Source organism: Larus michahellis, chromosome 7 (assembly GCF_964199755.1).
Source record: "Larus michahellis chromosome 7, bLarMic1.1, whole genome shotgun sequence".
NCBI lineage: Eukaryota > Metazoa > Chordata > Aves > Charadriiformes > Laridae > Larus > Larus michahellis.
This window is the reverse complement of record NC_133902.1, coordinates 53,896,480-53,923,817: the sequence shown is the minus strand read 5'-3', so window position 1 is coordinate 53,923,817 and position 27,338 is coordinate 53,896,480. Positions and strand designations below refer to the sequence as shown.

Below are 27,338 nucleotides of genomic sequence, written 5' to 3'. Positions count from 1 at the left end.
CTCTTCTTTGGGAAGATTATTTATGTATTTACTCACTTGAAAAATACGAAATGAAATAATGAAATGAAATGAAATGAAATGAAATGAAATGAAACGAAATGAAAAAATGACTGAAAAAATGCCACTGTTCTAATCTTTCCTGTCTTTAAATAAGGACTGCATAAGATGCCACATGGGCCACAGTTATGTCAACAGGAGAGCCATTCGGAGACGATGAAGTGGGTGAGGAAACGACTAAAAAGGAGATGCTAGATGATGTTTTAAAAAGGTAACTGTGAGGCCAAAGCAAATTTACTGGGGAATGTCCATGGACTAAACACAGACAGTGATTCCATTAGAAGTCATCGTAAATATGACAGAAACAAGAAACTGGTTGATGACAAAAAGCTGGGGGCTATCATCAGTACCAACAGGGGTAGGGATGCTGTGAAAAAAAAAACCCAGACGGGCTGCTTTTGAAGACTTTGGTAACAGGATCCGCCAACAATTCATTGCAGCGGCAGCAATGGCCCCTAACAGGAGCACCCGCTCCAACCCCGGCTCGTCGATGGGACTGCCAGGGCAAAAGAGGTGCAGGTGTGCTGCTTTACCCCCAGCATACGGAGTAGGTGCAGACATACAATGCCTGGCAAAAATGAGCAAGGAAATATATATATATATTTTTAGAAGGAAACTATATTAAGATGTTCATTGAAAAGAATGGATGTAACAGTTGCTAACCTACATGGAACAGAAGCAGAAATAATAATTAAAAAACCTATTATTATACATTAAGTAGGATGGACTATAAAATGCCCATTAATCCAGAAATAAATTATAGACACTAAAATCTGTTATAGCTAGTATGTTTTTTCACTTAATTAAATGTGTTATTATTATTTGGTAGGGAAGTGCTTTATTCTGTGATATCTAATTATTTCTTTGAAAAAAATTGCATGTTCATCTTTATAACTGTGAAATTAAAAACAGGCCGCAAAGTCTCACTTTGATTGAGAGACTCTTCCAGATTATGGAAAGAAATATTAATTCAGTACCCATCACCTGGATACACTGACTTTTCTGCCACCATATTTAACAAAGTGTAATTTAAAAACCGTTCCTCCCTGCCACAGGGGCTGAGAAGTATTAGCTGCTTGCGGTGCTCAAAAATGATCCCAATTCTTTGTTTGAGGTATGAAACTGGGCTGCACAAATTCAAAGTGGCTAATTTTATCATGACCCCAAAAATGTGTAGCGCTTGGAAAGCAATTTCTCCCCACCTATTAGCTCCATTGTCCTCATTAAATATCTTTTCTTTGGCTGGTTAGATCGGAGATGGAGAAGACTCCTAGTTGCTATTCACGGTCACGTTACTGAATCATTTTATGGCAGTGGACAAGTTGCAGTGGCCGGCATTTAAAAATTGAGTTTATATCAACTTCAAAATTTCAGTTTATCATCTTCAGTTTTAATATTCAGCCACATTTTCATTCTCCAAGGCTGCAAAAATACTCACCGACGTCTGTGAAATGCAGATCACCAGTGCGAGTTCCTACAATAGAAGTAGGAACTAGGCAGCTAATTTTGGGTGCCCTCATTTGGAGATGGTCTCATGCTTTTGGCTACCTAGAACCAGTTCTAATTGCAGTTTGACAGAAGCCCCTGGTTTTAAAAAAGTAAACTGACACATCATAAATATATGATTTAAAAAATCTTCTTATCAAGTCTTCTGACTTTTTTCCTCTCTCTGGATTTGTTTTAGTCTGACACTCTCTGCTTCTTTTGAACTTTCACACTTTTTTTTCCCCCTATGTCTGACACTTTCTTTCTTGGGATCTCCGAAGCACAGCAAAAAGCAGTAAAAAACTGTCATGGTTGGACTTCCAAGTCTGTGTGGTATAAAAAGAGTCACAATTAGACAAAACCAATTGAGGGTCTGGTGAATTGATGAATAAAACATGCTCCAATAAAAGAATCTGCCTAAGTGCAAAGTATCATTATAACGTGGCTTGCGTGGAAAAAGGCTTCTTTCCTCAGTCAAAATTTCTCAGAGCCAGAAGAGCATTTTGAGACTACGGTTACTGAAATAACCATCAAGGTGCTCAGCAAAGCAGTTATCCACCTCAAAAATACAGGTTATCAAATAAAACTCCATTTCCAAGTATTTCAAACACGGAATTTTCTCAGCTGCAAATTCAAAGGGAAGCGGATGCCTAGGAGCCTTATTATCATTCGAGGAGTTATTAAAGAATAGAAACCATCAAGAGGGAGCACGCTAGCAGATCGGGTTGAAAAGTACAAGCCACATCTTTTCTGAAAAGTCAAATATCAAAATAAATTCACTTCAGGCACATTCACATCAGTTTTCATCAGCTTTCTCGTCAGACTTTTATTGGCACAAATGATCACAGGAAGAAAACTTCCCGCTGAAAGTGCTCTACCCACCTCCGAAGGGTAAGTTCATTAGGAAGGATTAATTGGGTGAAGGCATTATCTCCTTTGAGAGGTCTTTTTCATGTTAGCACTTAATAATGTTCACTCTATTCAAGCTAACTGGGGAGTGCAACTTTCCACTGTCGCTCTGAATAGGCAAAACACTTCTCTCTCATGTCAACTATTTTTATTTCCATTGTAATGAAACAACTGCCCTTTACTCAATGATCAAAGGAAGATCGATGCCACAGTAGAGGACAGAAAATGAGGTACCGGAGGTTCAAAGGACACATTATATCTGCTGATGTGACCTGCTTTTGCTCAGTGAACTTATCCACGAGCATCTCGACTCAGACGTACAGGGTAGGCTTCAGCCTCGTGCAATGTCTTGTGCCGGAGCCCTGCAGCAGCTGAGACCAAGTTCTGCCTTTAACAAAGAGCTTTAGTCACTTTTTGGGCATTGTGAAGGCCCTGGGCACATTCATCACTGAATAATAGCCTGCAGGAAAGAGGCATGAAATCACATTTTTTATAAGCATTTAAAAGCATTGCCTCCTGTTGAAGTCATCTGACACCATCTCCACTTAGGACTGAGAAGATTTAGAGCATTTGCATTTGTTGTTAAAGGGAAAAGAAAAGAAAGTTTCCAACTCTTTAGAAAAGGAAGGGTTTGATGCCAGTGCTGGTTGTGCAACCAGTCCTATGAAGTTTGGAATTTGCTGAGGGTTGGATCTCACCATTTTTTCCATGAATGACATCGCAAAGTCCTTGTTTTGCATTTGTCTACGCATTTCGAGCAGGATGGTTCTCCTGTACCATGATGGCAGCATCAGCTAAGGTTTTGTAGATATTGTGATTTTTTTTTTCTCTTTCAGATAAGATTTAACTGACATGCGAAATATTTTAGGAAGAAAATATAATAAAGAACTCAGGATTTTCTATTGCTATTTAGCAGGCTGCATTTTTATACGTCTTTTAAGTTATACGATTATAACAAGAGAAAATGGTGACTTTCAAGGTTTTCTAATTGTTTCTATTCTAAAACTTGTTTTTCTGTGTTTAAGAACTTCCCCCAAATTCTCATTTCTCAAGCTCCGTTTCATCCTGACAGTAAATGTCTCCGCAGCGCGTGAAAATAAAATGCAGGAAGAAAAAGGCTTTACACTTGATCTTTTACTGGGAAAAAAAACCCAAACCCACACAAATACTTTCAAAACTTGTAATCTAATGACAGAAATTACGAGAAGTAATGGTTGTCACTGAGGGAAAGGACTCCTTGTTCTGCGGGAGACTGATTTTGAGAGACTGGGTTATAGAAGCCTTTGCGGATGAAGCAAAGGTAACATTTGGGGTTTATTTTTGCTGCAGTTGAGGAAGACAGTCCCCTTCACAATGTGCCACCAGAAGGCCACCATGTGCCTGAGGTCTGGCAAGTGGCTCTGCTGGCCCAGCTGGAGGGGATGAAAGGGTGGGGAAGCCCTTGGGAGAAGAAGTGATGGTAACATGGGGCACTTGAGGACAGGTTGTTTCCCTTGCACAAAAAGGAGGATGTGTGTCCTCCTCCCCCAGGGTTTGCTTTTGTACATCTTCTTTCCACGCAGGATTTAAGTATCATCTGTTTGTCCTTAGGTGCAAGCTAGCTAAAGGGCGCATTTCTGTCTTTAGGGGATGAAAGCAGAGAGAAGCCTTGCGGTCAGAGGGATGACACCCACAGCAGGTGAGGGCAGATCAAAGGCGCTTTGGGGCGGCCTCGGGGCTTTGATGCTGAAGTCCCCGGCTGCTGCCATGGGCAGGTATTTCCGACGGGCCCCCGGGGAGATGGATGCAGAAAGCCCCCTGTGCCCACATCCCCAGGCGGGGTGCTCTTGGGAAGCCTTTTGTTTCACTGACCTGTAGCCACAGATGAAAGGGGGCTGAAATGAACGTCGTGAGAGAATAGGAAGTAATTCTGAAAGCAAACAAATAGAAAAGCTTTTGGGACAAAGCAAAGCCTCCCCTGCCTCTCAGAGGGGTTCCCCTCCACCTTTCCACCCCAGTAGGGTCATCTGAGCCCCGATGGGAGTGATGGGGACTTGCAGAGGTGAGATGTTTCTCTCTGGGTCAAGGCACTGAGGGCATTTCAGCTGAAGAAAGGCCATTTCTTTCCGAAGTGCAAAAACGCGAGCAAGAGAAAAACCTCCGGTCTGTTCTGCATTCAATCCCAGTCCACACACACTGCAAGCTCTTGAAATGCAATTAATAATGTCAGACCCTTTTACACTTTTAGAGAAGCTATTTATTATTACTATTGTATTGTCATGACACTTATCACCTCAGTAATAAAGCCTCTCACTTACAGTAATGGATCTAGCCTCATGACCTGCCTGCAAGGAAAGGAAGATTTTAAAGATGGAAAATTGGGATCCAGCAAGAAGAAGTGATTATGGCCAGGCGGGGGAAGCCCATGGCAGGGCCCGGCACAAAATGCAGCTCTTCTGGGAACAGGGACAGCCCTTAATTACAAAAATGAACTTCCCTTTGCACGCTCAGATTTCAATGTTGAACATCCAAGCGAGGAGTTTTTAGCCATGGGTTAACCTCTGATACGATTTCTAGCCTGATTTTGGAAGCAGAAGATGACAGACCAATTTTCTGTCAGGGTGTATGTGAATGTTAGCGGCAGATCGAGGAGCAGAGTGGCACAAGAGGAGTCACAGCCAGCCCTGACAAACCTGGCGAATGGGCTTTCCAAGGAGGCAGGGATCACCGAGGAAAGAGGCAAAGTCCTGCCCAAACCCAGCCCACCAAAAAGCAGCATCCTGCAGCACAACGCCGGTGCTCTGCCTTAAGACCAACGTCAACACGATAATAAAATTACAAAACCTGCTGGAAAACCATTGTAAGCAGCCACTGACAGACAACCCACCATTCTGCTTTGCCAACTGTTAACTGTCAGATGGAAACACGCTCGGTGTCACCGCGATGAGCTCATATGTTTCTCCCCAGGGGAATGAAACGTGTGATGGAAAAACTTTTTCTCCATCTCTTCTCCTTGCAGTGCTACAGAGCATCTCCTGGCCGGCTCCCGGTGCTAACTTCTTCCCCTGGTCCATCAGCGCTGGGGCTGGTAAGGGTTGTTTCTCCTCCTTGCTGGTTTCCTTGCTCACCCCGCTCTTACCACCTCTTGATGCCAAGGACCTGATGAGTCTATAGCGAAGCAGGTCCCATCCAGTCCATAGCAGCCCTGAAACGAAGAGCAGAGCTGTGCTGTCACGTTTGCAGAGGCCAGATGGTCCTCACGTTAGAGGAAATTTAAAAATAAAAAAAAAAAAAAAAAAAAAAAGGAAGTTATATCTTTCACCGAGGTAAAAAGCGACTGTGGAGAGGCGCTTGAAGTGGGTTTCTTTGTTGCCCGTCTTTGCAAAACATCTGAGACGAAATTAGGCAAATTAATGAGGAAAGGCAAGGAGGAGGCATGATTGCCTGGACGCAGCCTCCGGTGCAGGAGGTCCCTGACCGACAGGTTGCCAAAAGGCAAGGGAGGATGGGGGAAGAAAAATAAAGATGTAGAAGATCAAGCATTTTCTATATTCCCTACTTTTTCCCCTCCCTTCCTAGCCAGGACAGGATTCTGGTCCAGGTGGTGTTTTTGTCTGAGCCTGAGTGAAATTTCATATATTTTTACATTTTTCAGGGACTGTTGTGACACGTAAATAAACAAGACTCCAGTACCGGTATAAATGCTAATTATGTTCAAAAGCAATTTGTTGCTGAGTGATGGAATTGGAAGATTTATTTAAATTCCCACCAGAACCAGAATGAATTTGGGGACTGTATTTGCTGGGGAGGCTGCTCCTCGACATGTACAGGGAGACCTGAAATACAGCTCACCCATACAGAGGAGAAAAGAAGTTTAACCTCCCATTAATACATTTACTTGGCTTTGTAGTATAGGTTATATTAATGTCCTTAGTTTAAAATTTCAAAAGCATCAGAAATATTAATAAACATTAAGCAGTGGCTCAGCAATAATTTATATAAAGTGCAGGGAAGGTACGCTCTGGCGGTGCTTGTTGTTTTAAGGCATTTGTAATCGGGCGAGATGCTCCTAGTAAAACACCCAGACGAGCGCAGGTCATTTGTTTCGTGTCACCTTAGGCTCCGAAGCAAAAAAAAAAACCTGCATTAACATTTGGCAGGAATTGCGAGCACGTCACAATGGAGGTTGGCCGCGACCCCACATCCCCTGAGCATGGGAGGAAAGTTTTCTGTAAGTTGAGGCGGTGGAGGGAGGGGATGCTCCGCTAGAGGAGGGAGCCGGGAAGGATGAGACCTTGGAGGCAAGCTGCAAGAATTCAATAAGCTCAGGAAAGACGTCTAGGCTGCAATTTGTATTTTTGTCATCGTTATTTTTAGGCACGCATGAAAACAAGTCCCGGCAAGAGGGGGTGAGCTTGGGTGAATAATTTTTAGACTGAAGGTTATTCGCAGTTGAGTTGTTTGATTCTCCGGTGTTAATTACTTCCACTTTGCATTGGATCATGTTAGTCACAGGGATTTCCTCGCATCCCACAGTGGATAACCAATACGCAAAACTGGAGAATAACCTGTAGCTGTTAGTAAATAATGGAGAAGGTCTGCAAGTTAAATGTATTACATCTGTAGAACTTTTATCTGAATTTCCTCAAATACCCTCCCCTTTTCCCAGATAACCAATGACATGATCTGCACAAGCACGACAAACCAGAGCCAACAGTTATCTGTGTGAAAACATCTGCAAATCAAGACCTCGTGGACTGTTTGTTCAGCACTGAGAGTATATTAGCCTTTCTTCCAGAAATAATAAAACGGAAACATTTACCCTCTGGATGATCATTTAGGTACTTTATAAAGTAAAAACACTCTGAGTCAGGAAAACATTGCGAAGTGTTCATAAAAGCAAGGGGTTTGGTCTTGTCGTAGTGAAGTCAATGGCAAAATGCCCGTAGAGTTAAAACCTAAAGAAAACACCCACCGGAGCAATGAGCTGTAATCTGCCTTAAACCGTAATATCGGCTGTTGACAGATACATACAGCGTGATTAATAGGATGCTAAAAAATGTTAACAAAGCAATAGGGACTTAGAGACTGCTCTGAAAATTTCTTTATCACGTTTCTAAATTCACCAGAGCTACCATCATTACAATGTACGACAAAACATATGTTTTCTCTACAAACTTGCTGGCAGGTCTAACCGAAAGTGTCATCAGACTATCGGGAAGAGACTAGTGGAAATGAAGCTCCTGCTCTGCTCTTCCCTGTTCCTTCTCAGAGATGAGAATAAAAGCCCCACTGGGATCCAGCCGTCCCACATGTTCTACAAACCCTCTTCAGACCCGAGATCTTTCTAGACGTAGTTTGGACTCTCCAAACATTTATCTTGGAGGGATTTTGTTTTGTTTTGTTTTAACAAGAAATTAAAGGAGAATGGGGGATGAACAACACATTTCCTGCTTTCCCAGCTGCTCCTTTAGCTAAAACCAGCTGCATTAAATAACACGGTGCATGAGGGCTGGTCCACAACCTCCCCCAGGTGTCCGGGCTGCAGCCCCAGATCCTGTGCCAGGCTGATCACCTGAATATATTTGCATTAGAGGCATAAAATGTCAGTTTATTTCTTTTCCTGTTCTAGGACTAATTGCGTGGAACATCTGCTTTGATAAGGGTGCTCTTAGAGACAGCAGGGGACTTAATACAGGCGGCAGAAGGAGATCTCTGTTTGCTTTGTGATTTCTGAAGGGGTGCGTATCTAAATTTTGGCATTTCCCAGCAGAACTGGGCTGGCTGACAAATGAAGCAGAAGCAGGGGGAGCCGGTAGTATTAGGGGTGTTTGCCCGGACCCCGAGGTGCTCGCCCCTAGCCAGGAGTTTGGGTGACTGTCCCTGGGTGAGAAGGAGCCAGCAGGATCCACCCCAAGATGGTGGTCTCTCCCCAGCCAGCCTGGAGCTTCTCCGCTGGGACAGAACGAGTGCATTCATGGCCTTACCAGGGTGTTTACTTGAACCACCCCACTGTCCATACCAAAATAAGGAGATTTCCAGGTTTTTGCTGTCTGGTGTCATGGCAGCTTGGCGCATGGCAGAGCGACCATGCACTGATCCATAGATGTCTTTGGAGACCTAACCAGGACTCTCACCATCTAGCAAGATTTAATTGTCTGTTGATACTTAAGTACTGGAGTTGAGTGGTTCCAAGGAGTGATGGTTAATACAAAAGATATTTTAGATATTTGTCCTCAGTCTGGAGGATCTGACCTTCAAAAAATATTGTACTTTAAAATGTAGGGTGAAAACCACCTTCTTAGAGTTCTAGGTTACAGGCTAATAATCCTATGAAGGTCTTTTTAAGCTCCAGGAAGGTTACTATGATCCTACCGCTAGTACACAGAGGTACAACCAGCAGCTCCAGGGAAATTTGTATGGCCTTTGCTGCCTTCTTTGCTGGATGCAGAGCATATGGACGTGGTTCATGTTTTGGGTCATCAGGACTAACTCCATCAAAAGGCACTGCATGTCAAACTCACAGTTACTCCTGTCCTACCCACCGTAAAGGCCTTTAGAAAGGTCATTCTCTCAAGAAACTCAAATTCTGTGCTGACAAGGACTCTGATGATATTTTTGAGGAAGAAATTCTGAACCACGCATGGTTTCAGGGTAGCTGGAGGTCTATTTTTTGGGCATAAGCATGCCCTGGGCTTTCCTGGAATTCCCTTAGTACAGCCTTGTGGGAACTGCTCTGCCACGTCTAGATCCTGGCTCAGGTGCCTTCACCCAAGGGAACTGCAGAACAAGCACCCCAAATCTGAAGACCGAAGGGCAAAGCCTGGTGTCTTAATGAATGCTATTAAGGCAGTCTACAGCTCATGACGATTGGAGATGTCTCCTTGCAGCCATGCATTTATTTGATGTATTTATTTATGAAGAATGCACGGGGTACCCAAAGATTTTCTACATCCCTGATACAAACCTCAAGAGATTTCTGTGGGCAAATATTCAAGGGGGAAGAAAAAATGTTAAGCATCTGTATTTTTATGTTTTTCTCCCTGATTGAGGCTAGTTTTAATCTTTTCAATATATGTTCCTGTATTTTACTGAGCTTTTCTTTTAATGGGATTATTCAGAAATAAACTATTAGATTTTCAAGTTCCTATGCTACCTTCATTCTCCTGGTAACGTTCATGGGTAGAGAAGAATTAACGTTCATTACAAAGGCTAATCATTCAGCGCCCAAGACTGAATATAGACCCAGTAAAAAATAAATTATCCTTCCTTGATATTATAAAGAGTTGCTTTCTGTAACTCCTTTTTAGGAGGATGGAATACACAATCAGGGCAAAACCATGCCATTGAAATGGGCCTATTACTAACCTGAAACAAGGATAAAACCTTAACATATCCTGGGCTGCATCAAAAGCAGCGTGGCCAGCAGGTCAAGGGAGGTGATTGTCCCCCTCTACTCTGCTCTGGCGAGACCCCACCTGGAGTATTGCGTCCAGCTCTGGGGCTGCCAACATAAGAAGGACACAGACCTGTTGGAGCGAGTCCAGAGGAGGCCACAAAGATGATCAGAGGCTGGAGCACCTCTGCTGTGAGGTCAGGCTGAGAGAGTTGGGGTTGTTCAGCCTGGAGAAGGCTCTGGGGAGACCTTATAGCAGCCTTTCAGTAATTAAAGGGGGTCTACAAAAAAGCTGGAGAGGGACTTTTTACAAGGGCGCGGAGTGACAGGACAAGGGGTGATGGCTTTAAACTGAAAGATGGTAGATCTAGATTAGATATTAGGAAGAAATTCTTTACTGTGAGGGTGGAACAGGCTGCCCAGAGAAGCTGTGGCTGCCCCATCCCTGGAGGTGTTCAAGGCCAGGCTGGACGGGGCTTGGAGCAACCTGGTCTAGTGGGAGGTGTCCCTGCCCAGGGCACGGGGTTGGAACTGGATGGCCTTTAATGTCCCTTCCAACCCAAGCCATTCTGTGATTCTGTGAGCCTGTAACGGCTCCCTTTAAAAATAATGCAGTTTGGGGTTTGTAGGCATTACTTCTAGTCCAGAGTACACACAGCAGCTTGGTTATCCACAGAAGCACTCGCTTTGGGCTGGAACAAGCTGTCGCGCTGTCGGAGCAGCACAGATCCCTCAGGGAGCCGCAGACCTGCTCCTTGCTAACTGCAGCGCTGGAAACTGCCATGAAACTCGTTGCTGAGTTGGGCTCATCCTGGACTGAGGTCAGCAAGGTTAATTCAGCTCAAAGCCAAAGCAGCAGCAGCCTCATCCTCCTGACATCCCTTTCTTTATGTTTTCCTCCCCGGTCAGCTGCGGCGCCTCGTTACCTGTCTGCAGAGCTGCGCTTGAGAGATAACTAAGCTGCAGCACTTCAGCCGTCGAGTAGGGAAAAAGAAACAACCCAAGAGCAAATTTTCTGGCACCCATAAGCTGGAGCCTGGCACCAAGACCGTGACTCTGCGGTGGAAAAAAGCGCAGTCCCCAGCAGCTGATGTGAGCGTGCGATGACCCGGCAGAGAAAGGGGAGCTGAGCCGGTGCATCGCTCGCTTGACTCTGTTTCTTCAGCTCAGCATCCCAGCGCTGCGGGAGGCAGATTGGATCCGCTGGCTGCTGCAGCCCTCTCGCGGCCGCACAGACCCAACCGCGCTCCGGCACGCCGGCTGCTGGGAAAGCGCAGACCCCCATTCCGTGTAGGAGGACAGCAGATTTTAAAGAAGCGCCACGAACAGTCATTAAATAGCACATTCATCCAAGAATAAATATATAAATATATAGAGCAGGCGCTTAGGATCGTGTTTGCTCCAGGTGTACCAGCAGTCATTCTTAAATGACTCGCTTTTCAAGAATCAAAAGAAAAATTACAGATAAAGCTTTAAGCAGTCGTGTTTTTAATGGGGTGCCCTGTTTCATCTCCCCAGGCTGTCACTAAACAGTCTGCTTTGAAGTGCTCCTTTTCTTTTGAGCATTTGCACATTGATTTAAAATGGTGTGGGTAAATTTTGTGCTCACAGGTTCTGCTGAGCATCTGCTTACTGGAAACGTGTCTGTCCGTCCAGGAAATGGCAAAGAGGGGTGAAAACCTCTTGATTGGGGAAGATCTGGGGGAACCTGGACTGTTCTGAATTTCTGCAAAGACTGACAGGTTTCTTTGGAGCTTGAAAAGCCAGCCTGCTTTTTTGGCATATTTTGTTTTTTCTTTTTAATCGACCAGGTAGAGACGGAGACATCACTACCACGTGGAAATAAACCATGGGGATTTAAAAGTGGAAGGAGCACGTTGGTGGGAGCAGTGCTGAGAGCCCATCCAACAGCCCAGCCGTACACTCCCTGCCCAGCGCTGTCAGCAAACACAATCAAATGAACTACCTATAGAATAAAAAATAAAATGGATCAAAACTAAAAGCTCGTGCATAGGTATAGGGCACTCTGAAGGGGGTTGTCCAGTTTTGATTGATGTTTCTTAGAGTGACAGCAATAGTACTTATGGACCACGGTGCCGCAGTCCTGCCAAAGGGATGACGCTACGCTGTCGTTTTCCCGTCCCTTTGCTCTTTTTTTCCCTACAGTAGTTTCAGAGGAAACATCTGCAGGAGAAATGGCGGTATGTTTAAAAAAGACATGGGAAAAAAAACTAAATCAAAACTAAAACAACCAAAAAAAAAACCCCCAAAGCACAAAGTGGAGCCACGATGACTGTATGAGCTGACATGACATCTTCAGACGGGAGCGCTGCTACCTCTGGCAGCATGCGGGCAGAGAGATGGGGTGCGGGGTGGGGTAGGTTTAGCAGGATCAGCAGGACTCTGGGTGACAATGTCATCTAATATTTTGCAAGCCAATGTGCCAACCCATGTGTTCGTGATGCTGGAATGAGCCTTTTGATCAATACCAGGCATCAACCAGGCATCTGCAGCCCCTTCAGGCGGACATGGGCACGTGCTTTCCAGCTTCATCATGGAAAAATCAGTTTATAGAGGTGGGCTCTGTGCCTGCAGTTATTTTCTGTCTCAGCTGGTGCTTCCTACCCTGAGAGCTGTTTGCAATGAGGCTGGTGGGACTTCAGGCCCTTTCCGCCCACGTGCCCAGCCCAAGAGCTGCGCAGCACCGTGGCCCTAAATGCAGCACCAGATCCCAGTGATCTCCCGCGCAGGATCTCCCTTTCCAACTGGTTGCCCGGGCGGCACCTCCTTCAGCCCTCTGAACATCTCAGGATGGTGTGGAAATAGTCTTAACTTACCTATATTAGCATCTTAACCATATACATTATAATTAAGTGACATAGGTGCTGTGCTGTGGTGGTGGAGCTTTGAGCGAGCCAAGCTGCTTCCCATGGCTGTGGCACAGGGAGGAGCTGCAGCTCACTCCCAGCTCTTCCACGGCCTCAGGCTCGTTTTTCTTTCTTACACGAAACCCTTAATGCTGCCATAAAACTGTATTTTGCATTTTTATTGTTTTTAACGCAATAACCTCTTCGCTCTTCGTTTTCTGTTACCCCACACGTACAGGACAAGATGGGACTTTTTTTTTTTTGGTTTAAAATTGCTTTTATTTTATATGGAGAAAAACAGTGGTAAGGAAGTAACAAAATTAATCCCTGCCTGTAAAAGCGCAGGGCAAGTATCATCCTGGGATCCAAAAAAATTCTCCGAACAGAAAGGCTGATAAACTTTTAAGACGTGTCTATACTGCGAGGTGCTGAGACGCTTGGGGCAGTAAATACCTACGCTGATAAAACCATGTGAAATAGCCTAGCGCAGAGCGACTTACAGCTCCGGTCTGGGTGCAGCGAGGCACATTATTTGGGGGAAAGGAGCAGGAACACCTTACAGGTTTTGTCCTGGCGCGGCTGGAAGCAGCGGGCACGTGGGGACTGCAGCCTGCTCCCAGCTGCAAAGCGGCACCTGGTCATATAGACATGCCTTTAGGTATGTAAACATGCTGGCTACATAGAAAAGTGGAAATCCCAGTGTCAAAAGCACAGACAGGATGCATACTGTTAAAAATAAAAAGTCCATGTAGGCTTTTAGTGAGATGGAGCTCTGGAAAAACACTCTCCTAGGGCTGGACTAAATAGCCAGGGTGAAATCTTGGCCCCGGTGACCTCAGTGGGACAAAGAGCTCATCCCCGGTGTCGCAGTGCCCGCTGGCCCTGGCTGGGAATGGGAGGCTGCGGCTGAGCCCCCGTTTTCTTACCCTCTTGCCTGCAAGTGGCCTTCTTTCTACGCTATGTCCTTGTGCCAACCCATCGCCCCTGTACCCACCCTAACATGTCTTCTGCAGTTGGTCCGGACTCTAGGATTCAACCACAATCATACTCAAGTTGTTGCTGAAGATGACCCTCCCGTCCTTTTTGCTGCTGCACTCGGGCTGGCAGAGAGCCTCCTGCAGCCGCCGCCGCAGCCCCACGGGGGCCGTGCCCAGGAAGTTTTTTGTCCCCGTCAGGAAATCCATCATGCGGCCTCCGACCGGGTCCCCCTCGATAAAGCACTCGGTGATATCCCAGCCTGACGGGAACTCGTAGACACGGTATTCAACACCCAGTCTCTTCAAAACATCGGTGATGCCGCTGGAGGTGACATAGTGGCCGCTGTCGGTGGAAGGCAAGCAGTGTCTGTAATTCTTCCACAAGCTGGCCCATCCACTACTGTCTGCCAGAGCAGGAGGGAAGGTTACTTTCGCAAAGCCAAGGCAGTCAAACACCAGCTAATGCAACTACTAAATGATTTTGAAATGGTCCTCCGCTGCTGGTCTAGACTTTGCCAGGAGGAGTAAAAGAGCTTTCCCCGTACTTGAGTCCACTTATAACTGTTTGTGCTCGGAGAGGGGTAAAAGTTTGATCTCCCACAGCCCTCCTTCCAAACCTCTCCTATTTAAAGGAATCTCCGAGGAGACTGTCTCCAGGGCTGGATTTACCCAGGAGGAGGAGTATATGCAGAAACATCAGTGCACTGAGCCTGCACAAGCATCCTACCTATTAACTGCCCCTTGCATAAAATAGTCTAGATGTTTTTGCACCTTGAATCTTAATTTTAAGTGCACATCAGAGAATACATACCTGAAAAGCCAGTCCCAGCTAGCAAGGGAAAGAGCCTACCAGTAACGCAAAAGGGAGTTTTAATGGCAAATGTAGGTAAGTGTGCTTTATCCACCGCATCACGAGCCGGGGATTCCTGAATGGCACACTGGAAAAAACACTTCTTTGTTTTCAATAAGTGCCCGTTGTCCTGCTGGGTCTGGGCCATCGCTGTGCGGAGGGAAGAGCCCCAAAGATGAGTCCTCCCAGCACTCAGGTTGTACAGCGCTGATTTTACTATGAAGAAGGACTGACCCTCATTCACGAATAGCCACACTTCTCTCCAGCCGGTAATTTCACAGCTGGAGGTCTCTGTGAAGCGTGGAACAGTTCATCTACTTCATTAGGAGGGAAGCAAGAGCACGAAGGCTATGCCTAAGTGGCCCCACCAGACAGTGGGGCCCAAGAGGCTAAGCCCAAGATCGCATGCTCCCTATGAAATACAGCGTTCAATTGAATTCCTATATAATAAGCGCTACCGAAACTCCGAGACAAATATTTGTGGCTCGCATACTTCAAAGCTCTTCAAAACACCAGCAATGAAGCAAAAGATAAAAGGTTCCTCTTACCTGATAAAATTATGATCAGGAGTTTACCGTGATGGTCGAGGCAGCTGTGGAAAAACTTGATAGTATTGTGAATATCTTCCACACGGTACAGCATCTGTAAGCGACAGAGTTACACGCAGCCATTATTCCTCCCCCACAGTGCAATGTCCCTTCAAAGGCTTAAACCTGTTCTCTATAGAGTTGTTTTAAATTACTTCCCAGTTGCTTCCCAGCCTGTCCTGACTCAACACGCACCTTTAGGGATGCCCCATGGGACGGAGCATCACCAGCTCTCCGGTGGCACCAACAGCCTGGGTTCGGCCCCAGGGACCCTCTGCTCAGCCTCGGCTACCAGCTGGATGCTGACCTGCCTGTCACTGTCCTTCAAGCCCAGGGCAGTTTTATGGTTGGAAAATACACGCAGTGGGGAGTCCCCTGGTTTCCGCAGCTGGTCCTTATCACCAAGGGCATTTCTCAGCCAGTGTGGGCTGTGGGCAGGCTGGATCTCCTCCAGACACTGAGGAACTTGCACTAGGACAAAGCAGGGCTCATCTCAGAGTCTGCCCTCGTGACTCGTAAATTAGTCCTTGACCCAGCCATCAAACCCCTGAAACACTTTTGTGAAATCAACTCTTAAGACAGCAAAATGAAATAAAAGAAAAATGAAATAAAAGCCATTAAAGTGAGAGAATAACCCATTTTTTTACAAAATGTAATTGGCACATACCACATCACTGTCATCACTAGCAGAGACACAGCAGCATAATTTCTCACCCAAAACCTGACACAGGTGTTCGTTCATTAACCTTTCCCTTCAGCGCCACCCAAACTACTCTGATACGGCAAAAAGTTCAAGTTTTTTTTGCAGCAGCAAAGCATAATTGTTGGTCTCCATGGGATGTGTCGTGTCCTGAGACTCGTCCTGTTTTACTATCCACCATACACAGTTAAACCAGTACAAACCAGGATGGATAGGGAAGGAGGTTTCGTGTTTGTAGAGCTGCCTCAGAAGTTATTGCTCATGGGAGAGCGGTGCTCAGCTGTGGTGCCCCTAACTTCATGCATACAGCGGGACTGAAGGGAGTACAGCTGATACTCTCATATGAAAGCAATACTCCATTACCTGGATCATATGGATGAAGTCGAATTTCTTATGCGTGCCTTTCTCTTTCACCTGTTGCTCATACTCCAAGGAAGTGAGCTGGTGCCAAATAAAGGAGACATTGTGCAGGTCTGGAGCTTGATTCACCAACTCTATTTTAAAAAGTGGAAGGAAAGCATGAATTTCACAAATCAGTAGAAAAATTCATTGTTCAGATCAATGGTTTTCACTATACCCCAGGCAGGCAGGTATAGCCTTACCTTTGTAAGCTGCCACGTGCTGTGGGTTGGGCTCTATGATTTCGTTGTCAATAAGGACCCCCGGGTGTGCAGCCTGCAATATCCTGATCATTTTCAAATCCTGTTCACCTGTTCAATAAACACAAATTCATTACTTTAAAAAGTGCATAAATGAGATGAAAGGATGCCGGTGCACGATGCTGGTGCACCTGCCCCCTCTGCTGCCGGGAGATCACAGAATCAAAGAATTGCCTGGGTTGGAAGGGACCTTTAAGATCATCGAGTCCAACTATCGATGTAACACTGACCAAAACCATCACTAAACCATATCACTAAGCACTACGTCTACCCATCTTTTAAATATCTCCAGGAAATCCCCCAAGTAGAAGTGAGGCACTGTCTACCATGGCATCTAACCCCGCGGTAGTCTTATCATGATATCGTACTGCTCAAGGTAACACCTATTCACAGATAAGCCTAAGAACAAGGAAGAGATAAGCAACCACATAGAAACCTGCTAATGGCAATGCTCTGGGTCACAGGACAGACAGGTCAAAATAATCAAGGATCAATGTTTTAAAAAAAAACAACCAGGAAGCACTAGTTTTCAACAAAAAGGCAAAGTTTGAGTGGAAGGAGTCAGCACAGCTCTGCAACTTCAGCGTGGCACGGGCTGATCCGTGCCTTTGGCACTGCCCTTGGGAGGTGGTGGCTGGTGTGACACAGCTCGGAGACCTGGGGAACTGCATGGCAAGAGGAAAGACCCATCAACATGCAGTACCTTGGGCCTTTGCTCTCTGGGGACCAGCCACTTAGCTCTGGGCACCTACTAATTAGTCGTTATCTTGGAGTTGCAAATAGAGACTCATATATTTCTGTGTAGGTGCCCTGAAAATTTAGCTATTGGTGCTCCTCTCTTGCTGTCTGAGCTCTGGAGGAGCAAGTGGCAGTCTGTCCTTCTGTCCTAGGAAATTCCCAGCCTCTTTCGAGGTGATGCAGGTCATTCTTGCCTTCTCTCAGAAAGTCCACAGTACACCAAGTGTACAAAGTCCATCTGGTTCATCTGGGACTATGGAAATAAACAGCAGAGGTGGCCACCTTGAGTGGATCTTTGTGAGAATCCTGTCTGTAGCTGATGGTGGGGCCTAAAAATAGTCCTGCCCCTGCAAATGTCACACGCAGAGGGCTTGATACGAGATAGTGCATCTTCCCTAGCCTTGCAGCTGATGTACCAGCTATGAGCAAAGTCGTCATCTTTGGCAGGTGTTGCAGTAAATAGAATTAAAGGAGGGAAATATCAGCCATGCCAGCACTACAGGGACATCCAAGGAAGGACGGATCTTTTGAAATTTGAGAAAAATACCCAAGACTCCCAAGGAATGTGTGGCAGCGGTGCAGGGCTGGCCAAAGGCAGGAGGAAACAGGCTGCGGCTCCATCTGTTGAAGGCGGGTGCACAGACCAATATTGTTGACACTGGTATTTCAAGGAAGATCTCTATAGCAAGCAGCTGAGTCACTTTAGACAGTCCCAAATGCCTGTTAGTATGTGCCCGGGGTAGGAAACACCAGCAATCAGAGCTGCTGACGTGGGGTCCCTGCAGGCTCAGGGCAGACGGGAGGCAGAGCATCACTGCCCCGTGCCCTGGAGCCACTGATGGTGGCAAATGGGTATATCAACAGCAAATAGGTATTTTTAAAGTGGTTTGGGTGTGGGTTTTTTTTATAACTCCACCTCTGTAAAATGTCCTAATTCTGTCTTTGCAAGAGCAGGTGATAACGTCATCAGCTGGGGTGTCTGCAAAAACACAGCAAAATACTTCTCCGTTCCACCTTGCCCACCAGCACCAACCCTTCAGCAGTAACCACATGGTTATATACCTATTCTAGGTATTCCAGAAACAGGAGTAAAACCCCTCTGCAAACAACAGCCACCCTGGCAGTAACCGGGAGGTTACAGCCGAGATAGTTAAACCGGCCACGGGACAACATGGGGTGAACGAGAAAATGTGACCTGAACCAGACAACGGTCTTTTAGGACGTGGAGTCAGTCACTAATCCCCATTAATATGTTCATCAACTAAACTAATTCTGGGAGCTCTGTGAAATCAGAGTCCAAGCCTGGAAAGGTCAGGGATCAGATATAACCTTTCGCTCGGTGCCATCCCAGCTCACTCCCTGCCCGGCCGCAGAAGCTCAGCCCTTGCAGCCGTGGGCAAGCTGAGGGCGTGCGAGTCTGCGCCCCTGCCCCGGCATCCCTGAGGGGCAGCTACCCGGGAAACCCAGGAAACATGAAGGGTTTTATTTTTCCATTAAAACATCTTCCGAGGAGGAAATAAGATAAAATGAGGACGATGCAAAAAGTTCATTTTTTTCCCCTTGTGCTTTCTCGGAGTCAGAATTTTGGTTTTATATTACTTAATGAAAATGGAGTGTAATTGAGAACGGAATGATTTCTTCCTCCTTGCTTTCTCATATACTCCAACGTATTCCCAACTGGGGAAAACAATTCAATGCTATTTTTCTCTTACTCAGGAAAACAAGCAAAAAAAAGAAAAGTGAGAAAAATACTTTCATTTGAAAGTATTAAAATTCAGCCGAAAATAGTTTTTAAAGCAAAAGAAAACTCTGACAAATCATACTGCCGCTTCTATTCTCTAGTTTTTATTTTCTCCCAGTTTTCCTAGGAGAAAAGTTGGATGTTTTACCACTTTTTTTTTCTTTTCTTTTCTTTTTTTTTTTTTTTTAAACACAAATGCATTTAGAACAGCTTTAAAGCTATTTTTCCAAAATGTTGTTTCTCTCTGGGGGCAAAATATCATTTACAGTTAAACCTTACTTATCACCAGATAAAAACACGGTAGTAATGAAGAAACACACCTTTAAAAAGCTGATGAGGTGCCGTGCTAATGGTTATGGCCAGCTGGTTTTGCACCACCTGGAGCAGAGCATCGCCCAGCTTTGGCCTCTGGGATCGCCAAAGGTGAAGCAAAACAGGAGATCGCTTCAGGTGGGGTGTTCTAAGACAGGACTTTGGGTGGAATGAACTTCTTTGATGTCTCTATTTCTCCCCAGGGAGGTTTGAAGGTGCTCTTGTACCTAACCTGGAGCAGGACTCCTTGCTTTGAGACATATAAAGTCAGGTGATAGTCATCAAGTGGCAGAGACTAAGCTAAAATCATCGCACTTCTTGTAAAGAGGTAAAGAGCAGCATTTCAGAAGAGAGACGGGACAGGAAAGGAGGGAGCGTCGCTCTCGTCCCAGCTCTACACCCTGTTTTGCTGTTCTCTCTGCTTCAATGAGGAGCACTGTTATTAATGCCTGAATAGTTCTCCCCATTGCTCAGAACTTCGGTGTCACTTTCTGCTCTCCATAGGGACCCCCTGCCCCCCAGCAGCAGCGGTGCTGCCGAGCTCCTTACCTGTGCCGCTTCCAACACCCAGAACGTTTATTGTCGATTTTCCGTCGCCGAGACTGAAATGGAACGTGCACGTTACTTAACCACACTATGTCACACAACTTCACGTTTTAATTCTAATACCTTGGATGCCACATTGGCCTGGAAATTTAACTGAGTTTTGCCCCATGAATTGGGATGGAAACCTGAGCATCCCTTTGGAAGCCAGCTATAACCAACTGCGTGGCGGGAACCAGCCCCATATTAGCAGGCTCATATTTCCAAGTACAGTAGGCATCAGGGTATTGTGTTTCTTGTCCTTTGCCAGACAGTTTTCTTCAAGCTGTGGCTGGCACCATGCAAAAAGGCCTCAGCAAACCCCAGGGCAAAGGGTTCCCCGCAGGGGTAGCAAGGCTTTGCCTGGCTGGGATGGGCACGGCTCCCACCGCTCCTGTCTGCAGGGACAAGGTGAGTTGGGGCAAAACCTCTCCACCCTTGAGACACAAATTCTGGCTTTCGCATATTGGATATAAATGCCCAGGAAAAAATAAAATAAAATAAAAAAAACAGGCTATCCAGACGACTGGAAATCCCCTCTTTTCAGTATTCATCTTGCTTTGAAATTGTGAGGAAAGGTCAAAATCTTCAATAATTTTTACCTTACAAAAAATTACTTCTGAAATGATCCAAAAAACACACCCGACCCTGTGGCCCCTAGAAGAATATTTAATAACAGCCCAGCTCGAGGATGAGGAGCCCAGGCTCGAGGCACCTCGCTGCTGTGACATGCTTTATGGCCCTGTTCTGCTCTCGGGGATGGACTGTGCAGAGGGACTGAGTTTCCCATACACAACCTCCGGAGACGCTGCAGCACTGATTCAAGAGGGGAGCGAGTAGTAAATCCTGCGGGGTGTGAGCTGGTCAAGGAGCCTTAGCCCAGATGAGGGTCAAGACCCTTCGACAGCCCTACAATCAACAATAATCAACATAGGAAGCCGCAATGTTTTACATCGTTTAAAATGCACATAAGTAATTTTTTTAATTTAAAATTTCCCAATACAACTTATTTTTAAATTATTATTTCCACTGCTTATTTTTTTTTTTTATCTGTATCTGGTCTGGAGTTGCCTGCCTGAATTTTTTTCTCAGTGGAGAAGACAGTTTCCACAACATCCAAAAATTACCCAAACTTGAAAGATCTTTCTTGTGGTTTGGATCTCGGCTGCTCTAAAACTTATCTGCAGTCATCCAGGCTTAATACATTACATCAATACTTCACAAAACTGATTATCATTTGGTACTTAAGCAATGCAAATCGACTTAGGATAGAAATAAGGAGGTCTTAGGGGATTGAAAAAAACAAGAATTAGTCACTAGAAGAGAATTAGAGATGTGTTTCTGTTTGGACTGATGTGAGCTGAAGTCCCAAAAGCAGGGAGAGAGCACAAGAGAGAGCTTTCTTTTGAGAAAAACAAACAACAAAAAAACCCCTTTAATCCTTGGAAAATCAGCTAATGAAAAGAGATGGATGTAAAAATGAAGTCTTGATTCTTTCCTTAGCATAAGCTGAGAGGCAGCACAGTGTATTAATTGAAATAGCGTGTATTCTGGTCGTTAAACAGAACAACCTAAAGACCGCTATTAAGGGACTTAAAATTAAAAAGCATTGAAAGTTCAGTCATGCCCCAGAAAATCCTTAAACATGTTTGCTGACCCTTGTGTGCAGGTTGCCCTCCCAAGATAACAGATGGTTTTCCCACTTCAATGGAAATGCTCCTTACCCAGCCATGATGTTGGGCATTTCTTCGTTGTTGAACTCATCCATGCACTGATGCTCTGTTGAATGATCCAAAAATGACTTAAAGGCTTCTACATACTCCTCAGCTGTGAGACTTCTCATGGAAGGGATCACATATAGCTCTTGAGAAATAAATGCAAATTGTGTGTTAGCGGCTTCAAGGCAAGTGAAGGATCAAAGCACTTACCTCGTGGAAGAAACCCAACCCAACCCAACGGAAGTCAGAGATTTGGGAAGACGGTACAGAGGACGCGTGGCCCGGGAGCCATCCATGCAGGTGGGCTCACGTGAACACTTTCCAACCTGTTCACGCTCAGGGCTAGAAAATTATTCTTAGATGCCCTTTGACATCAGTGTATTTGTTAAGTGCCTCGGTACTACAGGTCAACCTGAGGAAAACATCCCTAAAATGGCTAGCCAGATACGGGGTACTCAGTTTGCTGAAAGGGAGACAACTGCAGTGTTTTTCTGGAAGACTCAAGACAAGAAGACGATGGCAATCACGTAGCGGGTCCAAAACTGTGGGACTGTCGCGCTCTCACGTGCTGGCATAACTGAAACCACCAGCTGTTGGCAGACTTGCGGTCAGGGGTGATGCAACACAAAAACTGCCATCTGCACCTGAAGCAAAAATAGTCAACCCTGTGCACCTCATTTCCGACTCTTGCTGGCGTGGGACTGCACTGCCCTGCCGGGGAGGTGGATTCCCTGCTGGGAACTGCAGCTCGTGGCCAGGAGGACAACTGATAGCTAAAGCATTTCATCTGAATGGGCTCATGCTCAAACAGGGGTGGCTGAGACCAAGAGTACTAAGCTCTGAACCAATGCCCAGGGCTACTCAAGGGATCGCAAGAAATCATTGCAAAAATTCGCTTTCCTGCTGTCTCCTCCTAATCACAGCGCTGCTGCCAGGGCACAAGCTCTGGCCCAAGCTTGGGTCCAAGGAGCAACGACAAGGCTAAGACTTGAGGCTCGTGAGAAGATGCCATTCAGCTGAGCACTGGCTCTGGGGTCTGTCTTGTAGAGGGGGCTGCAGCAGGGAGACAGTCTCAGTGCCAGCCTCAACGTGTGAGATCAGCACTGGAAAGGTGGTGTTCCGTCGAAAAAAAATCAGCCTTTTCCTCCTAAAAGAAATCTTCATCCTCATCTTTGCCTTTCGAGGAGCTACTAATTTATCATCTGCTTTTAGCTGCCATTAGTAAGAAAACTTTATATGTCTCATATAGGACTGTGCAGTCTTAAATTGAATCCCTGTGCCGTTTCCAAAACCACACATCACTGGTAGCTGTGTTTCGAGTAGGTACGTATGGAGACCCTGTGTCCAGCCCTATTGGAGGGAAAAATATCAACATCTGTCCTCAACACACTGAACTGTACCCTGACACAAACCTGAAATCACCTGAATCGCAATCAGTTTAGCATCCTGTTTCTTTTTCTTTTTTTTTTTTTTTTAAACAATCTCTGACTCCAAAAGAATTAAAGCATGTTTGTAGTGATAGCAAGCTGAGTGGGCATTTTACTTTAATCTCCTTTTTTTTTTTTTTTTTTTCTCCCAAATACCTGAATTATCGTGTGGAGCTGTCAGAATCTCTGCTTCAAAGTTCATGCTGGGGACCCTAGTCCTGTAAGGAAAGTATAGCACTTCAGTTATTTGAAGAACCTGTATGTTTTTTTGAAGCTGCATTGAAAATGCAGAACAAAAGGAAGATGCTCCAGGAAAAATTTTCCTCGCCTGGTAAGCAATGCTGTTTGTTCTCTTTTGCTAGAATAAAGGAAATCGAAACTTCTTGGTTAGCTGATCACCCGTAAGTACCAGCAACGGGCTGGCCACCTGCACCAGAGCTTGCCTGAGGTGTGTTGGGGAGGATTTTCCTTCCTCTGAGGAATCGTTAACCAGTCAATACAGTGGAAGGCATTTAACTGATACTACACAATCTGTGAAACCTTTAATCATTAATGGAGTGGAAGAAATAGCAGTGAAGTGGTATAGGAAGTATAGGAAAAGCCTACAGTGAGCTTCAGCATCTGAAGTGCTGAAAGATCTGCTTGGACCAATGTTTCCAGGACCTTTTTGCTTTGGGTTTGGTTTGGTTTTTTTTAAATTCAATTTTTCCTGGCTAGAAATATTACATTGGGTAACTTGTAGAAGGCACAGGACTCAAAAGGCAAAGAGGTCATTTGACCATAAATGTTTTCATTCAGTCATATGTTTTCATTCTTAGTTTAGGGGGTTTTGTGAAGCCTCCCAGCAATGAAGTCACATCTTCATTTTCCTTTGACAATGTGCCTCATCTAAAAAATAGGGATGAGGTGCCACTAGCAAAAGGAAGGGATGAAATTAAATTGGAGCAAGGACCTCACTGCTGCAAAGGAACTGTTGGGGTGATGCTATCTGTGCAAGGGGAACGGTCATCTTCTGGGTGACCACATTTCGGTATCAAGATGCACAGCAAGCCTTAGGGGTGATATTCCTGTATAACCCAAGCTTAGACATGTCGCCGCTCCCAAAGCTTTGCCATTAGAAAATGCTTCGTGACAAGCAGACTGCAATAGCAGTGAGCAGCCCCCGAGTCCCCTCTGCCAGGGAGAAAACTCCTGCATGAATAAGAAACAAGCCAGGAGGTGGAAAAGAAAAAAGGGAGTCTTGTAGCAGGGCTTTGAGATACCACATGAAATGACTGCACTAGCAGATAGCGAGGAAATGGCCACATGCGCAAACAGTGCACTGCTTTGGTTGGTGAAGGCAAGAAAAGACTAAGGTGAACCAGAAGTCTCAGAGACGCTGGGGCGCTGCCAGAGTCCTGCGGGATCAGTTGACCTCATCTGAGTTCACGGCCAAAGTCACGTACCTGGCTCCCATGACGTACATCAAAGGTCTCTGTTCCATACATCAAAGGTCTCTGTTCCACCACCTTGACCTCACCTCTCCCCAGGAAAAAAAATCTCACGGAAATTCAGCAAACAAGCCTGAACTCAGCCCACCTCCATAAGCTGCAGCTTGGCTGGAGGCCAGTATCTCCAATTCCGACTCAACGCTCTGACCTCTACAATCTCTGCCCGTCAAAAGAGAGGACTATTTTGTCCTCTCTGTTGGCTGAACTGAGCAAAAGGGTTTTCAGAATAAACCTCCCGGTAAAATGCCGAGGGGTAGCGTGGCTTCCCCTGTGCAGAGGAACAGCTCACAGGGTCCAGGGACACGAACTCCATTTCTGACCGGTCAAACGTTTCCAGCCATCCCAGGAGATCTGCCAGGTGACCTGGACAGACTGCGCCACACGCATTCACCGGGACGGACGATGCCAAGATAACTCTTCCACAGACACTTTTGCCATTTCTCCCCAGGCAGGGCTTAAGATTGATTAACGCTTGTTGCTGGGAAGTTGAAACAGGCTTACTCATCGCTGGGAACACATGGACTACTTGTAAAATCGGGCTTAAAATCTAGCCTAGATATGAAAATTGACTGCAATTCTTTGGGCTGGTGCTGCCCGTCCCAAGACCCCGGTACCCAACAGCAGGACCGAAGCCATGACTGCCGGCGAGTGGGACGCTCGTGGGCATCTCGTGGCTCCTGCCACAGCTCCTGGCTAAGTCGGAGCTCGCCGTTAGCAAGGTTAAACCTCTTCCCCTCCCTGAACTGAGCAGGTGCAGGGCACAGAGGGAATTCATGGTGTCGCTTTAAGTGCTGCAGCACCTTAAAGTTGAAAAAGTCATTAAATTCAAGATGTTTCTAGCAACACAAATTGCAAGAGCACCTTCATAACTCATCATTCCGTTACACCTAGACTGAGGCTGCTGAGGGGCTGAAGGTCTCCTCACAAAGGCTGGTTTATCCCCCATCCCTCCCAGGACATGGGCACGTCAGCCGTTACTCCCACCTTACACACATCCGCCTGGGACACAGGGACAGCAGGGGCTGGCTCTGACACCCAGCCAGATGGTGGGGAAACCCGCACCCTCGCTGCCTTCCAAAATCCACCTACCTCTTCATCTCCGGGGCTGGATCCATGGCCGGGATGGGTGCCGTGCTGGGAGACGGCGGCTGGGCACGGGGCTGTTGCCTGACCCTAGGTTAGCATGGCCAGCCGCCGCGGCGCTGGCGGTGGCCCCGGCGTGTGGCTGGCACCTGTTGGGACAGGCAGCGTCACTGGAGCAAGAAGGGGAAACCCGAGCCCTGCAGGGAAGGAGCGAGGGGCCAGGGCAGGCGACACGCGAGGCCTGACGTCCACCGGGCTGGACTCATCGCACGGGAGCCACGCTGCTTCCAAGGAGAGGGGAAAAAAAGGGGGGTGGAAAAAAAGAAAAAAAAAAAAGATAGATTGAGATTTCCAAACCTTTAAAACTTGAGTGCCAGGCAGACCTAGGGGCCATTTCCATCTGCTTTCTAATTTGCTTTGAACCCTGGTCTGCCTCGTGCTCGCTGCTCTGGGCGGAAGGAGATGCTTTCCTGCATCCTTGCCGCGCTGCTGCCTGATGGATGGACACGTTGGGGATGCGCTGGGAGACCCCCGCTTTCTCCGCAGAGAAGAGGGGTTCACTGGCTGCCCAGAGACTTGAGCAAGTGGGTTCTCCATCTCTGATTTAGGGGGAAACGGGGCATGACAGCATTACCTGCCAGCGGGCACTGCAGCCCCACGGGATGCCTGTCACCCCCCCTCTCCCTGCCCTGCGAGGGGGACGGGCAGCTGGGGGGGGACAGCCAGCCCAGCCTGCTCCCGCTCTGCTTGCCAAACTGCAGGGATTAGGAAGCAAAGAAAGATTTGGGGAGAGCTGTCCCAGCCAGAAGTGGCTGGATGTTTCCCCAGATGGGATGGCACGGCTGGAGGTGCAATGGTCGCTGTCACAAATACAGAAAATCCTGGGTGCTCCCTGCGCCTGGATTCGGCTTTTTCTCCTACAGCATCCACAAGACTGATGCTCCCTGTGACTGAAATCTAATAACACAAATGTAAAAAAGAAAGGATTTAGAGACTCTGTATTTCCAAGTGATGTCCCGTGGTGGAAAGAGCAGCATTAGGATCCTCTCCACTCCCTTTCCCTGAAGGCAACGGGCAAAACAGATTCAGCAGACGACAAATAGAACCTCCTCCCTTGCTGAGATCCTGAGATCCCTCCCCCAAAACACTGACTGCCCTCCCCTCCAACCCCAGCTCGCTGAGCCCGGGGATCACGTTCTCAGGTGGGGATTCTTCACCATCAAGTGACCTGTCTTGGTTTATGCTAGATTTGGCTTCCAAATGGGTTTAAGCTATCTCCACCCCAGGGCAGGTCTGCAGCAGCACGTTAAACTTGAAATGGGCACGTTGCTGCTCTTAACCAGCATGTTCAAATTAAAGGTGAGGAAAGACCAGAACCTCTTTTCTAGCTCTAAAATGCAGATTTGGCATTTGCTGCTGTTTGACCATCCAGGCGGTGGTTTCACATCAGCCATTTCCATCCCTAAGAGAGATCAGCCCACCCATCCCAGCAGCGACGCCAGCCCCCGGACACCAAGAGTGCATGGGGGGATGGCAGATGGTGTTTCCCAGCCGAGCCCCACACGCTGCAGCCGCAGCTCCCTTCTGTCCCCAGCCGCCTCTGCCTCGTCCCCGCTAAGCCACACCACCCGCCCTGGCCCATGCGGCCCTCCACCCCCCCACGCCACCAGGGATGGACACCCCACAGGTCCCAGCAGGTACCTCCCTGGAGCAACAGGAGCTGTAGCGAAACCTCCAGCATCCAGGAGCTGCACAGCCCTTGGAAACCTCCTTGTACGTCC

General features: G+C 46.6%; 1 protein-coding gene across 7 annotated transcripts; it reads right to left on the bottom strand.

The window, feature by feature from the left end:
• Positions 1–2,339: 2,339 nt before the first annotated feature.
• LOC141746628 (carnosine N-methyltransferase 2) lies at positions 2,340–27,338 on the bottom strand. Of its 7 annotated transcripts, none has more exons than XM_074595510.1 (9): positions 27,259–27,338; positions 25,564–25,838; positions 23,141–23,202; positions 21,564–21,702; positions 19,807–19,859; positions 16,410–16,517; positions 16,171–16,301; positions 15,069–15,162; positions 3,285–5,635 (listed from the first exon to the last, which is right to left on the bottom strand). In XM_074595510.1, the coding sequence occupies exons 2-9, from the start codon at positions 25,587–25,589 to the stop codon at positions 5,337–5,339; spliced, it is 912 nt and encodes a 303-aa protein (XP_074451611.1). In that variant the 5' UTR covers positions 25,590–25,838; positions 27,259–27,338; the 3' UTR covers positions 3,285–5,336. The 7 variants fall into 7 exon arrangements, with proteins under 7 accessions (XP_074451613.1, XP_074451611.1, XP_074451610.1 ...); XM_074595507.1 differs by lacking the exon at positions 3,285–5,635 and adding an exon at positions 12,889–14,074 and having other exon boundaries at positions 25,564–25,841; XM_074595506.1 differs by lacking the exon at positions 3,285–5,635 and adding an exon at positions 12,889–14,074.

Bases quoted from the DNA above. Each gene is read 5' to 3' on its own strand.
- LOC141746628 (XM_074595505.1), bottom strand. From the start codon at position 23,264: ATGCAGCTTCAAAAAAACATACAGGTTCTTCAAATAACTGAAGTGCTA. The intron at 21,703-23,140 runs GTATTTGGGAGA...TTATTTCTCAAG, and splicing joins AGCTCCACACGATAATTCAG to AGCTATATGTGATCCCTTCC. The intron at 16,518-19,806 runs GTAAGGAGCTCG...TTTATTGAACAG, and splicing joins GGGTGTTGGAAGCGGCACAG to GTGAACAGGATTTGAAAATG.